Below are 16,858 nucleotides of genomic sequence, written 5' to 3'. Positions count from 1 at the left end.
TGTAATTTGTAGTTGTCTATGTATGTCGCCATGACACTCGCGAGACAGGGTTTCCCCAGAGCAGGGCTATGAGTGCGTGCATAATTTATTTATTTACTGAATAATATACATATTTATTTATTTGCAATGTACATAATAAGTGCTCGCGGTGGTCATGTCAACGAGATCGAATTCCATTCTTAAATATAACATGTGTACGGCACTTGGAATAAGTTTCAACTCAATGTCTCAATTACCGTGTGTTCTGTTGCAATACAAAATTGTTATGTCCTTATTGGAAAATCATTTATGTACAATACAACTATTTGCATAGGTATATGACTTGCATTATTTATATCATGTGCGTAAGCGGCTATAAATGGCGTTTATTTGCCTACGGTTACGATCATACGCCTCAAGCGACCACTGGAGTTTAGACCTTGGACTTTGAATAGTCTTATTGTAAGTCAAATTAACATTTTAAGAATGAATTGGATGTCGTTAAGAAAACCTGAAACATTGACTTACAAATAAATGGACGACGGGTCTAATACAAAAACCACGAAAAAAATGTCCCAAGTCAACCTATTTAAACGTAGTGACATGTAAAGGAATATGAAAAAGCTAAAACGTTGAATTTAAATTGTAATGTCATCGCAGTACTGTCTAATTTTGCTTGCTTCGCTGTCAGTCGAACAAACGAAGAATGACGCTCTGTATACGATTTTAACGCCCTATAAGTTCGGACACTTTTTAGCGCGGACCCGACGTTTATATAATTGTAAGTCAATGACCTGAAAGGTAAATTTTTGTACGAGTCGCGTATTGTTATATCGTCGCCTTACTTTCTCAGACTCGTATCTTAGAGCGCAAAATTATTGAATTGCAAAAAATGGATTGTATATTAGTTATTTTTGATATAAGTGCGGAAAGTTAGTCATTATTCACGAGTCTCGAGGCTTCTTGGCCCGAGCCAGAGGCGAGGGTCAAGACGCGAGACAAGTGAAAATGACAAATCCGCACGTGTATCAAACGACGTTTTTTAATACATTTGCGAAAAAACTACATTGAAAGTAAAATAAAACAGTATTTAAACAAAACTCATTTTCTGCTAGTAAATTAAAATAATGAAATACAACCACTGCAACCATTAGTTAAAAGTCTATGGAAATCTAGTTCTAACGTGCTGTTTTTGTTTATTTTCTGTAATATCGGTCTGTAACCACTTTTCTTATTATGAAGTCCTGGTACTTTTGTTTAAACTTCTTTAGGAACCCGTGCACGGTAATGAGATACAATTTATCTGTAATACATAGGACAAATAATACATAAAAATCTCGCCTGTCACCCATTCAGGGGTAGGCAGAGACTGTGGACCTCCATTCGATACGTTTATTAAATAGTATTTGTAAATAAATATAAGTTTTAATGACGAATGACTTACGTCACAAAGCACATAAATAAATATACAACTTCTTTAGTTCTGTGCTTAAGATTTGAAACAACAGTAAATTTAAAAATAACTGGAAAAGTAAAAAGCACTAGTGCGAGAAATCCAACTTTCCGCACGATTTGTAGTGCGAAAAATACCACGTTTTGAGCAACTGTATTAAAAACAACTTTGCAGGCGGATGCACATTACATTTCCTTCATATTCACACACTGGATTTGAGCTATTCCTAAAGTAATGCGTCCAAACTAACACCATTGATAAGAAATTTAATATTTTAATTTTCTATTTATTAATAGAAAGTTTTGCCATCTCATGAGTAATCACTGTTCGTAAGATACGAGTTTGAGAATAGTTATTTGTTCAACAAGAGAGCAAAGTCGTTTTTTGGTGCGAGTGCTGTTTTTGAGTCCTGAGCAAGCGAAAGATTCTATAGTTGAATCACGAGCGTAGCGAGTGATTCAGAATTAGAATCTTGAGCGAAGCGAGGGACTCAAAAATACGAGCTGCAAAATAACTTTGCTCTCGCGTGATACATACAACTTTTCACCTCAGCAGCGAGAACATATATATATACTAAAGGGACAAGTAATAAAAACATTTAGCATATTTTTATTGCAACACTTGCTTTATTTTTAATGAAAATTGTAAAAACTAAATTATCATAGTATAAAATCGTATTTGTATTTCTCACATAATTTATCTTTTAGATGAATTGACGAGTTTCCGAACGTGCACTCGTTCAGCCATTTTGTGGGGGTCTACTATGTAGCTTAAATATCGAAGTACGAATAAACCATAATTTTCTTTTTCCTTTTTCTTGTAATGAAGTGAAAGGGACGGAGCGACTGATTTTGAAATATGTCGAATTTGTATTAGACCCCTTCGCATTAAATGACAAGTCTCCACTTAAAAAGCAAAAAGCTACTTTTTCTCACGGAGTGAGCAAAATAAGATTTTGCTCACTGATTTCACACAGCAAAATAGCCTTGTTCGAGCTGCTGAGGTGAAAAGTATTTTTTTTCTGTAGCGGTAGAGACGTTTGTAAAAGAGTTCGTCCAAGGAAGTACTGCCGTCTTACCTATCTGCCAAGCAGTAATGTAACATTTTACTGCGTCCAGGTTTTGAAGGGTACTGGTGCTGGTGAGTTACAGGCGCACGGGACTTGTTAACTTATGTCTCTGACATCTTTGCGATTTAAAGCTCTGAGTGGCACTGCAACTGTTATGGAACGGGGGTGTCGTTTTCCATCAGGCGAACGACTTGTTCGTGCCGTCACTTGTATCATAAAAAAAACAAATGCTTTACGATAAAAGATTTAATATTTTAGCTACAAAACTACAATTACCTAGTTATATATACTTACCATGTCGTTGTCAATTTCAAAAGCCTTCTCTTGAACAGTATTTAACAAAGGTCACAGAGATTTTATAATAAAGATAACAAAAACCAATGAAACACCCCTTGACGTTCACGGTTATTAAGTAAATAAAAGATTCACAGACTTTATAAACCAAACGATTAATTATAATGACCCGAGACAGCATGCAAATACTTATTATTATCTTTAACTTAAACTAACCTAAAAATAACACAACTATAATCAGCTGGTTGCAGTCAACAACCTGTTTACTAATATTGTGCCGTTCGACTTCAATAGATGGCGCTGTTGTACTTAAGTTGAGTACACGCACGGAATTGTCATTGACCTATTTTTACTCTCAAGTTCTTTAACATATTTTCACAGCGTTTATACTACAGGTTTATCGAGTTTCACTTAGAATGAAGAAATATACAAAAGGAGATTTGACTAAAGAAGACATTTACTTACCGGATTTTACTGAAATCATTAACCAGCTACTGAAAACGAGGCAACATTATTTTTGTGATGCTAGGCTGTCTTTTTTGCCCGACAGGAACAAAAAAATTTAGTACATTTGATCAACTATCCACTGTTCGTAATTGCCAGTTTTTCGTAATACCTACCTGTACAATTTTAACAGCAGTAGAGCCGCCTTACCTATCTGCCAAGCAGTAATGTGTGGTCACATTTTACTGCGTCCAGGTTTTGAAGGGTACTGGTGCTGGTGAATTACAGGCACACGGGACTTGTCAACTTATCTCTCAGGGTGACGGGCGCAGTGGCAGTGCCCCTCAGATCTTTACGATTTAATAAATATTTAGATAAAGCTCTGAGTGGCACTGCAATTGTTACTTTAATAAATTATAAGTTTAAAAACCAACCTCGAAAGTTCGTGGTTTTTTTTTTATTTTAACCTATTTGCCAAGTTTTATTGAATTAAAGTCGGTTACCGGAAAGTACGCGAAACCGGATTCATCCCCTAATTTGCCATCATCTAAGGGTGGGTCGATTATTTTCTTCAAATTTAAATGGGACCAATACTGCTGATTCTTTTCAAACAAAAAAGAATCATTAGACAAAAATAATCATTACATTGGTTCACGGTTCACAAGCCGGAGTTATCGCGTAACATACATACAAAAAAAATATACAGTCGCATTGAGAACCTTTTTTCTTTGAAATCGGGGTATAGTATTCGATTGAGGCAAATCGTCGGGGATAGTGCAATTAGGTACACGTAACTAACATACGTTATGAAGTTACCTTTTCAGGAAGTTAATGACCCAACCAAATCCGCGTAAACGTCGTGGCAACCACATTAGCCTGATTTACGGCAACCTATTGTTATCAATCCGTAAATAACTGAAATTTAGGGTCGTATTCCAGAACTCTACTCAATGCTCAAGTCAGGACTTGAGCAGACTTGAGTATGATTTCAAGCACTGGAAATACGACTCTAATGGCAAGGACTTGAGTATGATTTTCAGTGCTCACTGCACAATACTCAAGTCCTGACTTGAGCATTGAGTAGAGTTCTGGAATACGACTCTCATTCTTAATGTGCAAAAAATAAAGTCGTCGCCACTCCTGTAAAATTTGGTCACGCATACGCGCCTGTGCGCTGTGTCCTACGAAATCTCAAATATTACTTTTAATATTATACATATCCCTCTCTGTATTATTATTTGCTCACATTATTTGAGAAAAGCTTCGGCGGGAACGGGGATTGCTTAACTCATTGGCGCTCGGGCTTGCAACTCGTGCACATCCAGCAGTCCCTTATTTCCCGGCCTCCGCAATAATGTTCTATTATTCTTCATCATCATCATGTCAGCCGGAAGACGTTCACTGCTGAATATAGGCCTCCTCCAAAAATTTCCAGACCAGATCGAACGCGACGTGCACCCATCGGTTACCCGCCGTCCTTACAGGTCTTCCGTCCATCTAGTAGGGGGCCGTCCCACTGAACGCCCTCCGGTTCGTGATCTCCATTCAAGAACCTTTCTGCCCCAACGGCCGTCAGTTCTACGAGCAATGTGCTCTACCTACTGCCACTTCTACTTCCTAATCCTTCGAGTTACGTCGGTGACTTTCGTTCTTCTACGGATCTCCTCATTTCCGACTCGATCACTGTGATTGTTCTATTGTTTCACTATATTTATAAACCTCGTAAATGGCTAATATTGAAGCGTTAATTTTTTCGCACGTTTGGTAATTAATTTAGTCAAAAGTTTATTTTAATTCAATATCGATAACAAAATTCGCCTGTCCTTATTAAAATGTAATTAATAGAAATTTATTTCGATACTAGTAGGCCAACAATCAAAATAAGAATTACGAAGGCAATAACACAATTAGCAATCACTAGAACGTCGTAACATTCATAATTTAGACATTTTTGACAAAATTTTGCCTTCTATCACAATCTATCGATAAAACTGTCGACAATAAGTACATGACTATTTAAAATTTTATGAAAACTGGTAACCCTGCTGGTAGACAGACTAAGGGTCGTATTCTAGAACTCTACTCAATGCTTAAGTCAGGATTGCAATGGAAACACAAGTACTGGAAGTACGACCCTAATGGCAGGGACTTGAGTATGATTTCGAGTGCTTTAAACCATACTCAAATCCTAACTTGAACATTGAGTAGAGTTCTAGAATACGACCCTTAGTATAATGGTACGTACATACAGTATGTTCAATACGCTACATAAACTGGAAGAATTAGGGATTTTAATTAAAAACACACGGATTCTTTAAATTTTCGTAATATTTCACAGTGTTATTTATAATAACATAAATATAACATATATATTGTTACTACAATAATTATTTAATACTCGGCAAGTAGCTAATTACCTCCATGTACTGCTCTCTAACTAAACTAACATTTCTATCAAAATTCAGTACCTAATATAACATATTCGAGATTAAGAAACAAAGGCCATTTTACTTTATTATCTGTAAAAAACTATATCAATAGTTGTTGAATATACATTAAGATCAAAACTGACGTTAATAATCAAAATTTCTGCCATAACAATTATAACTTTTTTATTAAAAAAAACGACCACAACATTTTGTAATTACATCTGTTTGGCAAGTGTTATTGAAATCGGTTACCGGAAAGTCCGCGAAACCGGATTCACTCCCTAGTTTGACACCCTTAGCGATTTAATATTTTCTTCAAATTTAAATGGGACCGATACAACACCCTCTTTCCAACAAAAAAAAGTCATCAAAATCGGTTCACAGATGCGGTGATAATCGCATAACGTCCAGAGAACCTCCTCCTTGTAGGAAGTCAGTTAAAGTCATATTTGACGTTTATAGTGTTAAAATCACTAATATCACAGGGTTTTACTTAGTAATGTACGGAATTGAACCCTTAGTATGTATAGTTTACCTACTTCATAAATAACACAAACAGACACAAATGACTATGATTATTTATAATAATAATAACGCACACACTCAACATAGCCCCGCACTAGGGAAACCCTGTGTCGCGGGTGCCATGGACACACACATAGATAACCACAAATTACACCCAACACAACACACAAAACATTTAAGTTATTATAATATTTTTAATAATCGTTTCTACTAAAAATTATTAATACAATGATCGAAGATAGAAAAATTTCTTCGAACCGGCTAGACTTAAACCAGCTACGCCATACCGCAGTTGTATTACTAATTTATAAGTACTAATAATTACTAAGTTGTATAACAAACTAGTGGAGTAATTTCACAACAATAATTGAATATCATGGTAGCAAAAGCATTGTGATGTTCAACGAAAGTATATCGACATAAATTATAATTATTATCTTACGTATATTTACGATACAACCTCAGCTCGAATTAAATTTTTTCCCATACTAATACGGTTCAATTTGCTTGCGTCCAACGGCAAGGACACTGGTTTTATTTCGAAATTCATTTTTTTACTTTCGTAAAATTCGATACGTGTTTACGTATTTAGTTCAGTTGATGTACCTGTTGAATACAGCAGGTTTCATGTAAAATTTCGACGTAAGTTTGTGTTTCTTTTCTATCGTGAAAGTTTATAGGAATCGTGTTTTCACACTGTATACAATCTCATAATATATTTTTTCCATTAATTTTTTTTTAAAGTAATTGATTCAAACTTTCAATTAACCAAAGCCATTTGAGGTTGTATAGAGTCTTAATATAAATAAACTACTCTTTAAAAAATATATTTTAACTATTGACTCATTTATATTCGATTTTTGAATTAGTGTCTTTATTTCTTCCGAGGGTAGAATACTCTTAAACCTTTAAACTCCCCTCACATTTGTTTTTCCCTCTACTATTTCAGTGAGGCGATTTCATTGGTCAAGACACCCAGTCGATAAATATGCAAATATGTAAATAACTAAACAACGCTACTGACAAATTTAAGACAGTAACAGGTTGTGTATTTGTTAACTAAACGCTTGTTAGACCAGATATTAAATTATATATTTTTTAACTTAGCTTATGTTTTAAGATGGCAGTTTATTGACTGAAGTGATTTAAATTAATAAATGCATTGTATAAATTAAAACTTCAGTGTAGCGAATCGATGCAGTCGCTACAAATCTCTTTTGTATGTATATTTTATAGTCTTTTTAAGTTTAGAACATCTAATTACAAAACAAACGGAATCACATTTGATCGGTAATTAAATATTAAATATGTAATTTTACAATTTTCGTCAATTATGGCAAAGCTGAAGTTAAACTGGTCAATTTGAAGTGAAACAATTAGCGATACCCGTCAATTGTTTCGAATTCGGGCTGGCTAATTGGAGCACAGTTGTCACAATAATGATTTGGCAGAATAGTTTTCAAACAAATTAAATGACATTTCGTCTCTATTTCTGGTATTAGTAATTGAAAGCTGTAAAACAATTTTATTGATATCAAAGGATTTAGATCGAGTAATTAATATTTTATCACCGTTTATACAGGGTGAAACGAAAATGTTTGACCATATTTCAGTTGATGACAAACAGAAAAAAGTAACGCAAAAATGTTTTTTTTTATCATTTTAAAACGGTCTTTTGCTAAAGATGTGAAATGACCAACAATTGTATCGTACGCAATTATGTCCCACAAATACGAACAGACAGAAGTCATAGGCTATCTACAAGTTACTCTTAACATTAATCTTATTAGGTAGTCCAGCTTCCTCGTAAAGTTTGTCCCAGAAATCAACTCTGTCCTTGTGAGGGAACTGGTCAGTTCTGAAAGTCTCATTGATAACTAAGAAGTCCCTTTTAACAGGAGTGTATCTCGGCCAAGTGACGCTCGAACCCTCGGGTGTTGGATTACTGGAAAGAAAATTATCACCGTCATCAAACACACAAACACAATATAGTTTCAAAGGGATGTTTTTTCACTGTCAAACCAAAACGAAGAAAAATTAAGTATTTTTTATATTTATTGTAAGTACAGTGAACAGCATATCAAGTTATACACTTTTGCTTGAATATCGCCTCGGACAAGATCCATCAGTGTGTATACATTTTTAGTAACAGTGGAACTCCGACATATTTCTCCCGACAAGTGCAATGTGGGCATTAATGCGTTCCTAATTTTAAAGCTCAAGCATGCTGGTGAAATTACAGGCAACTTTAGGTCCCAGGGTGACGGACGCAGTGGCAGTGCCCGATTTAATACAAAAAATAACGGTTATATAACAGAAAAGGTTATAGTCTGAGTAAATATGATATCAAGTGACAGTAGGAACAACTCGTCCGCTTGGTGTTAAGCGATCAAGAGGTGTTCTTTTAAATCACAAAGATCTGAGTGACACTGCCACTGTGCCTGTCACCATGAAACTTCAGTTCGCAAGTCCCATATGCCTGTAATTTCATCAACACCCTTTCTAAACCGAAGCACAGTAATGTTCCTATTGTACTAAACACTATATACAGCTGAAAAGTCAAACTAGAGGTGCCCTGTATATGAACAATGGTATGAGCAAAATCTAGCTGAACCCCACTGAACGTCAGGCTTATAAAAGTGTAGAACTCACCTATTTTTAGCAAAGTCCACCCACAACTTTGTCACCTTGAAAACAATATCTCTCAATCTTTCCTGCTCTTCATAATAGTCGCTGGTCATAATAGAATGGAAAAAATAGAACAAATCATCAGCGTGACACATTCCTTTAGCATGAGGAAAACCAGACATTTGCTTCACTATGTTCAACTCTGTGACAGTATCAAATACGTACATGAATACGTCTTTATTAAGCTGAGAATATAAGTTAAGAAACCTGTGAATATTGTACACAAACAAAACGTCAGAATTAACATTGACTAAACTTTGAAGGTTTTCTGGACCAATGTCTTCATTTCCAAAATAGAATTTCTTCACTTTGTCGCCAAATTCTTTGAGTTTCTCCTCTGACAGACGTCTGGCGACTTCCCTTGGTAAATAGTAATGAGGGTTCTTGTTGTAAAATTCTTTCTTTTTTATTTGATCTCCAAGTACGACAATACCTTCAGAAGAATTGTAACCAACTATTAATGGTAAATTTCGTAATTTGCCGTGCACAACAGAACTCAATGGATTCTCAGTGATGAACGGTTCTACGTTTTCAAATTTCTTTTCTACTACAGGTACGAAATGAAGTGGCAACCCTCTATGTTTTTCGTCATTCATCAATACATTTGTTGTCATTTTAGTGAGTTTAATAGCTGGAACCCCACGGAGGAATTCAAGCAGTTCTGATGTGTCATTCGTATCTTTTCCTAAAGTCTTTCCTACTTTAAACGCTCTGCTTCTGCCATCTGTACCTTGCGCCCAATCCGACAAATGCACTCCACTTTGCGCAATTGCCTTATGAAATAAACCTTCTGTTCTTGGATTCTGCAAATGATATAACACTGAAGAACCACCAGCGCTTTCTCCAAATAAAGTGATATTGTCAGGATCGCCTCCAAAATGTCGAATATTATCCTTCACCCATCTTAAAGCCGCTAATTGATCTTTCAAACCTGCGTTTCCAGGGACTTCAGGAGTGTCCAAACACAAGAAACCTAGTACTTCAAGTCTGTAGTTAAATGTGATTAACACAATATCGTGTTGTAGGAAATATTGCGGGCCTAGGAAATTTGAATCTCCAGACCCTGAAACATAACCTCCGCCATGTATGTAAACCATGACTGGCAATTTAGAATTTGATTGTAGGGACTTTGTGTAGACATTTAGAAATAGACAGTTTTCGTCTCCTTCTGTATATTGTCTCATATTTATGTCATATTGGGGGCACACGGGACCATGTTCTGTAGCGTCTAGTGTACCTTGGCATGATTGTGGTGCTTGAGGTGCCTGAAAATATAAATTAAAATATATAAAATTAACGCTCTTCAACTTTAATTTATGAATTACTCATCACTGAGCGAATCACGGTACACAAATGCCATTATTGTGTAAAAATAGCAAGTTCAACTAAGATGGCCTTCACGACTACGAAATTATTGTATATTTCATCGTTATGCTCTATATTTTCACACGTTGAAATTTATTTATTTATTTATTTATTTATTTTTCAGGGATAACAAACAATTGTACATGAAATGTTTACAATCAGAGTTAAATATTTCTAACATAGGTACACGTACAATCAACAGCATTATCCACAAGTTACTATTAGAATGAAAATATAAATTGTCGTGTGTGATGGGTAGGGCTAAATAAACTAAAACAAATGAAATGTAAAAAAAGAAATTAGCTCAGGCATTGACTTACAAATAAATGGACGTCGGGTCTAATACAAAAACCACGAAAAAAATGTCCCAAGTCAACCTATTCGAAATTTAAATTGTAATGTCATCGCAGTATCGCGCTGTCAGTCGAACAAATGAAGACTAAAGCGGAGTTTGGCGCTCTGTATACGATTTTAGCGCCTTACAAGTGCGGACACTTTTTAGCGCGGACCCGACGTCCATATAATTGTAAGTCAATGAGCTCAGGGTATCAATAATAGCTTTTTTTAAATTTAGAAGCAGGCAAACAAATCATTGTAATGAGAAAGAATACGACGTAGAGGAACTCGCTTGCCAGCATTTGTTCTGCAGGTCGCCGTTTTAAACGAGTAGGAGCGCACTCGCCGTCGATAAACTCTCATTGGTACATTATATCTAATATGTTGCACAAGATCCGGGCAATCAATTAAATGGTGACAAAGTCTATGGAGTGTGTCATTCCAAACTTAGATAGTAAACCCTCGTATGACGTAATTATTCTAAATATTTTATAATTTATAGAAATGCGATGATTGTGACAAATCAAGAGGTCATGAGTTACTTACCGAAAATCTTAATTTTCCAATTGGCGGTGTGGCGTATGGTATGCCTTTAAAACTAAAATACTGGTCACCATTGTAAATCTTTTCTACTGCGCCCTTTAGCTTTCCTTGTTTCACTGTCAGTACTGGTTCAGTCTGTAAAAAATAAGGATTGAAACAAATCTTAATTTCTTAAATTTTATTAGGTTGTTAAAATATGTTCTACTACAATATATGTATACTCCCGGACACATAATTCGAGACACCTCGCATTTTTGTCGTAAAGGGCTTGAATACAAAAATAAAGTTATCATCGAAGAAAAATTTTTCCCCAGTTTTGCAAATCCAAATTCTCAACAAGGATTTATGAAAAAGACGTTTAGTATAGTATTTTCAAAATTGCATAATATTTTGGACCAATCAAACATTGTTTAAGCTTAGGGCATTTAAAACTGAAAATGCGTGGTGGCTCGACTTATGTGTATTTGTTTTCTTGTTTTTTATTATTATTATCTACGATATGAAAGGTAGAAGCAACCACATAGAGCCAAACAGTTCACTTCCATGGATTTTTATCATCTACACAGAAGCTTAGGAAATGAACAATTTTTTCAGATCTAAGTTGCGTATATTTATTTTTCAAACTTTTATAGCATTTTAGTCAGCTGTGTACTGTACTGGTTGATACCAGTTATGTGTATAAATGCAAACCTCCCTATTTTTGACCATTGTTATGAAAGTTACTAATGAAATACCTTATTTTTAAATATTCCAAAGAAACTTTTCACAAAATTATTTAATTTAAAAAAGCAGACATAAGATTTCAATACTAATTTATATATTGTAATTAATTTTAATTACCATTATTATTACTTCATAATAAAATTAATAAAAAAATATAATATTGTTAAAATAAAATCATTTTGTAAAACACGTGTAGCGTAAAAAGATAAAGATCGATTTATTTGTGGAAGTAGGTACAATAAGTTCATCAGATCAGTTCAATACATTAACAGTGCTACTACAACCAGTTTCGTCGAAACATACAAATATAATTAAATAATAAATTGGAATGTTTCTCTGAAAAAAAAAATTAAGGTATTTAATTACTAACTTTTGTAACAATAGACAAAATAGGGTGGTTTGCATTAGTATTAGACGTAACTGGTTGATGATGACCACCTCACTCAACCGTGACCATGGGACCTGTAAAGGGCCCGTCAAACGTTGGTTTGCTTAAAAACAATTATACGCGATTGGGATCCGAAAAAAAATTGTTTCATGTCATTTGTGTAACAAATTGCGAAAATCTAAGAACTCGATATACAAAGGAGCTGTTTAAAGTATTTTGTACAGGTACAAGAGTACATCAAGCTTGAAACGAAAGATTATAATTCAACTCTATGACACTTGAGGTAAATTTCAGTCAACCGTGACCATGGCCAAGGGTAAAGGGCCCGAAACGTCGGTTTGTTTGAAAAAACAAATATACGCGATTTAAATCCGGAAAAATAGTTTCATTTCGTACTTGAGGTAAGATCGGTCCAAATTCCAAAGTCACACAAGAACTGTCAACCGGTACTATCTCAATTTTGACAACTTTACAGGATTTATATAGTATCTGGTTTATTAAATAACACGCAGTTTTTTTTTATTACACATCTCATTAAAAACAATGAAATTTCTTGCAACCCTGTGGAGTAAGATATAGTATAAAATGGTATTAAAAAGTGAAATCTTTAGAAAATTGAGATAGTACCAGTTGCCAGTTCTCAGTCGAAATTTTGAATAGTAACAAATCTTATTGTAGAGCGTATTTAAATTATTATTATTATTTATAGCCTTTGTGATTTTGTGAAAAACTATCCGTTTATTTTTGTCCCTCGTAGTTTTTTTCATAAAACAATTACTATTCTTCTTAATTTAATATTGCATTTTCATAAAATATGTATTATGACAAAAGACTCTAGGACCTTGTTGGTTGTTGGCAAATTGCCCTTTACGACTTTTTGCTACTTCTACCAAATAAAGATTCTATTAATGTCGGCTACAACATCTATGTAGTTTCTCGATAACAAAGTTTAATTTTCAAATCAATTAATCGCATCACAAATTGATACTACTTGGCATAAAAATATTTGTACGTTCATTCACTCTAAGCACGTCGCATCTCTATTTGACACAAAATTTCAAGTTCACGGATATATATTTTTTCAACACGCAAGGTCACGATCAAAAATGGTGTTTAAACTTGTAGATATTACGAGAATATTTTTATTAAGGCATTAATAATATTCTTTAATCCAAAGAAAAGGTAACCTTTCTGTAAATAAATGCAAAACATCAAAGTTCTTTACATTTTGAGGTTAGAATAGTCGAAACAATATTTGACCTACTTACCGAGTTAGCAGTAGTTCCAAAAAATTTTACAATTTGACTGTTCAATAGTCTCTTAGATAATTTGCTGTTTATTATCGATTTAAAAGACATATTGATAATATTAAGGCAATTGATGAAAAGATAGTGTTAAATACAATGAAATCTCGTCAGATAATAATAATATAATGATTGCAATAAAACATTTTTATAAAAATACACGGCACTCTAAACTTATGCTGACAATTCAAAATAAATTATCTGCAACATTTTCACACTTTTTATACTATGCGAAGAATCCTGGACTTTAAACTCACGTTTTTGTGGATTCGTTGCAAAAGTCGCGCGAATTCCACACAAGATAGACAGAGATAGCTATATCGAAGGTGCCGGTTGCACTTTAGGCGTGGAGCCGTACATCGCGTCTTTTTTGAATATTACTGTATCATTGCGTTCATACATATTTAATTACGACTTTATTAGGTTACGTAGGTACTAATTTACGTAATTTTTTCGTTGCAGAATGTCAAATTAAGTAATAAGCTATGCGTTTTTAGGCTCGAAATTACCTCATAGATATTTTTTGGTTCTATAGTCCCGGAACTTATTTTTTTAAATCTAAATCGCGAACATTTGTTTTGTTTTAAATAAACAAAAATGTTTAAGGTTCTTTAAAGGTTCCATGATCATCGCTGAGTAATGAGACCGTTGGTTTGTTTGAAAATACGCGATTTACATACGAATTTTAGTTTCATTTCCCGCGTTTCCAGCAGGACTCTTAGATAAACTCTGAGTCGATCAGACGAGCAAAGACTATTGAGTCATTTAAAATCCTAGTTAAGGCTCATTACCTTAAATTATAAATTCTACTCTGCTGTCTTATTGGTTTTTTTTATTTTTTATTTTTCCTCTTCTGTGGTGATAATATATTTATTTGTATGTATTATATTAGTATTTAAGTATTTATGTAATTTACATGTTAGTAGATATTTATTATTTATTTCATTCATATATTATGATGTTTAATAATAATATCATATTTATTGCGCCCTCTATTATTATTACTACTTTTAGTTTATCCTATCACCCCAAGGTTGCCTGGCAGAGATTGCTATTTAGCAATAAGGCCGCCTGTTGTACACTGTATTTTTGATTGTTTTGTATTTTTGCTTGTTTATTGTGCAATAAAGAATATTGAATTGAATTGAATAAACGCAACAGTGCGTTACGTACGATGTCGCCTAACCTCACACATTATTTGAAACACTACAAAATCTTGATATTGATTGGTCGTAGTTTCAAATTTAAAAATAAATAACAAATTCTGGATTATTAATATAATATTAACTTTACCTTGTTGGCATATTTATTGCAAGTTCAATACCTATTATTACAAGTTACGACGTTTTGATATTATATTGAAATATTAATCAATGTGCTGCCATCTAGCGGTTAATTGCTGAACGACGACAGACGAGTGGAGTTATTAATTCAGTTCTCCAAACACGAAGCGACCATTCTGCAGGGGTGTTCCCCTAAGATTATAATCTTTACTTAAGTTTCTTGTAACAAAAAATATTTCGATAAACAGAAAATTGAAAATTTGTTAACGGGTTATACCTATTTTTGGTGCGGCTATAATTTTTGCACTCCAAAACAGCACAATATGGCATTACTCTAGGATTTTAGAGAATTTTGCGAGAAAGAATGACACGACCATACCATACAAAGCGAAAGGGGCAGACTGAGCTCAGATGGGTCTTTCAACACCTTATAGTTGGCACAAAAAGTGTTTAATCTAGTTGTTGTCACTATACAGATGTCACGTGCGTTACCTAGTCGGCTCACTCTTTTCTCCTATTGTACTCCAAAGATGAAGCGATAAGACGAATCAGTGCAAATAATATTACGTTAACTACCTATACCAACACAAACTAAGCCACGGCCACAACGCTACGCATTTAGTGCAGAACGCTACCAATAGGTGGCATTGCTTGTATCCTAATACAGGCAAGCATTATCGTTGACAATAAAACTGGTGAGATGTTTTGCGAGTCATATTTGATTAGAAGACATGAATAAGCTTCTTTACGTATAATTTATATATAGCAATAATATATCTTAATGATTAATAAAAAGCAAATAATGAAATTGTAAAAAGAGGTGTGTATAATTTATTTAATAGTTTAATAGTGCATGTGCTGGCCATTTTTTTTCGGGGCTTTAATTCAACCCTTTATCTCATCGTGGTGCTATAAATTCTGTGTAAATTGCTTTAATGTTCGATCAGACATGGATTGAGGACGATTATTTATGGCAAATATTTGTCCTTTTGTAGAGTCGTATGATTCGAAACTGTGTCACCTTAGAACAGGAGTAATAAATTTATTTAACAAAGTGAGAATAGAATCAGAAACCGAGTTCAGTAATAGTGACAAGTTTTTTGACTGCGACCACCATCTTGTCCACTTTCACCGACAGTTATCTTTTTTGAAGTTTCCTATCATAAATTATTTACTATTGTAGACTAATAAAACAATAAAAATAAATAAATCAGTCAATCACATCAAGATGTCTTCAACTAGGGTCATTATTTGTGAGCACCAGAATAACGAAATTAACTCCGAGGAGCAGACAGTCGTTTTCTAAATTGATCTTACCGTGAATCGAACCCGCGACCTTCTTATCTAGCATGTAGTCGTATTATTCATGAAAATCTTTAATAAAAAAAGTACCTCTTTTATATATTTTTTATGATACCAAATAATGGGACAAACAAGTCGTGCGCCTGGTGGTAAGCGACGCGCCTGTCCATAACAGTTACAGTTCCATGAACGTGCCTGTATTTTCACCAGCACCCTTACCCTTCAAAACTGGAATACAGTAATGCTCACGTTACTTCTTGTCGGTAGAATTACGTAAGGAGTATGCAGTACTATAATGTTGCCACATATAGTCATATATTTGGTTCAGTACCTTTTCCATAAATTCTTTGAAACAGAATCCATGAAAACCTTTTTTTTCATGGATTCTGTTTCAATTTTTATAATTATTAATACAAAGATCGAACACTCAGAAAAAACACTTAGAAAAAATTCCTTCGATCCGGTCGGATCGACGTCTTCTTGCATACCGTGTCAGACGCTATACCAACTAAGCCACGGAACGAACCAACGAACCTCACGAATTTTTCTATGTGCTTGCGTCGTGTCTTTGTACTTGGTCTTTCAACGACTTTTTAGTCGTAGCGCCATCTATGAGAAATCTTTAACAGATTTATCATCGAAGGAATTTTTTCTGAGTGTTCGATCTTTGTAATAATAATTATAACAAACTAGTGGAGTAATTTCACAAAAAATAATTGAATATCAATTCAAT

The 16,858-nt window shown here is 34.2% G+C and overlaps 1 protein-coding gene across 1 annotated transcript; it reads right to left on the bottom strand.

Annotated features, from left to right (window-relative positions):
- Positions 1-7,645: 7,645 nt before the first annotated feature.
- On the bottom strand, positions 7,646-13,766 carry LOC113236456 (esterase B1-like). The gene is made up of 4 exons (XM_026472530.1): positions 13,505-13,766; positions 11,129-11,260; positions 8,846-10,146; positions 7,646-8,138 (listed from the first exon to the last, which is right to left on the bottom strand). The coding sequence occupies exons 1-4, from the start codon at positions 13,592-13,594 to the stop codon at positions 7,952-7,954; spliced, it is 1,710 nt and encodes a 569-aa protein (XP_026328315.1). The 5' UTR covers positions 13,595-13,766; the 3' UTR covers positions 7,646-7,951.
- Positions 13,767-16,858: the final 3,092 nt, after the last annotated feature.

The sequence above is a fragment of the Hyposmocoma kahamanoa genome, unplaced genomic scaffold (assembly GCF_003589595.1).
Source record: "Hyposmocoma kahamanoa isolate Upper Pololo Valley unplaced genomic scaffold, ASM358959v1 92, whole genome shotgun sequence".
Taxonomy (NCBI): Eukaryota; Metazoa; Arthropoda; class Insecta; order Lepidoptera; family Cosmopterigidae; genus Hyposmocoma; species Hyposmocoma kahamanoa.
This window is presented reverse-complemented; position numbering and strand designations above follow the sequence as displayed.

Bases quoted from the DNA above. Each gene is read 5' to 3' on its own strand.
- LOC113236456 (XM_026472530.1), bottom strand. From the start codon at position 13,594: ATGTCTTTTAAATCGATAATAAACAGCAAATTATCTAAGAGACTATTG. The intron at 11,261-13,504 runs GTAAGTAGGTCA...TATTTTTTACAG, and splicing joins TTGGAACTACTGCTAACTCG to ACTGAACCAGTACTGACAGT. The intron at 10,147-11,128 runs GTAAGTAACTCA...TTATATTTTCAG, and splicing joins TTGGAAAATTAAGATTTTCG to GCACCTCAAGCACCACAATC.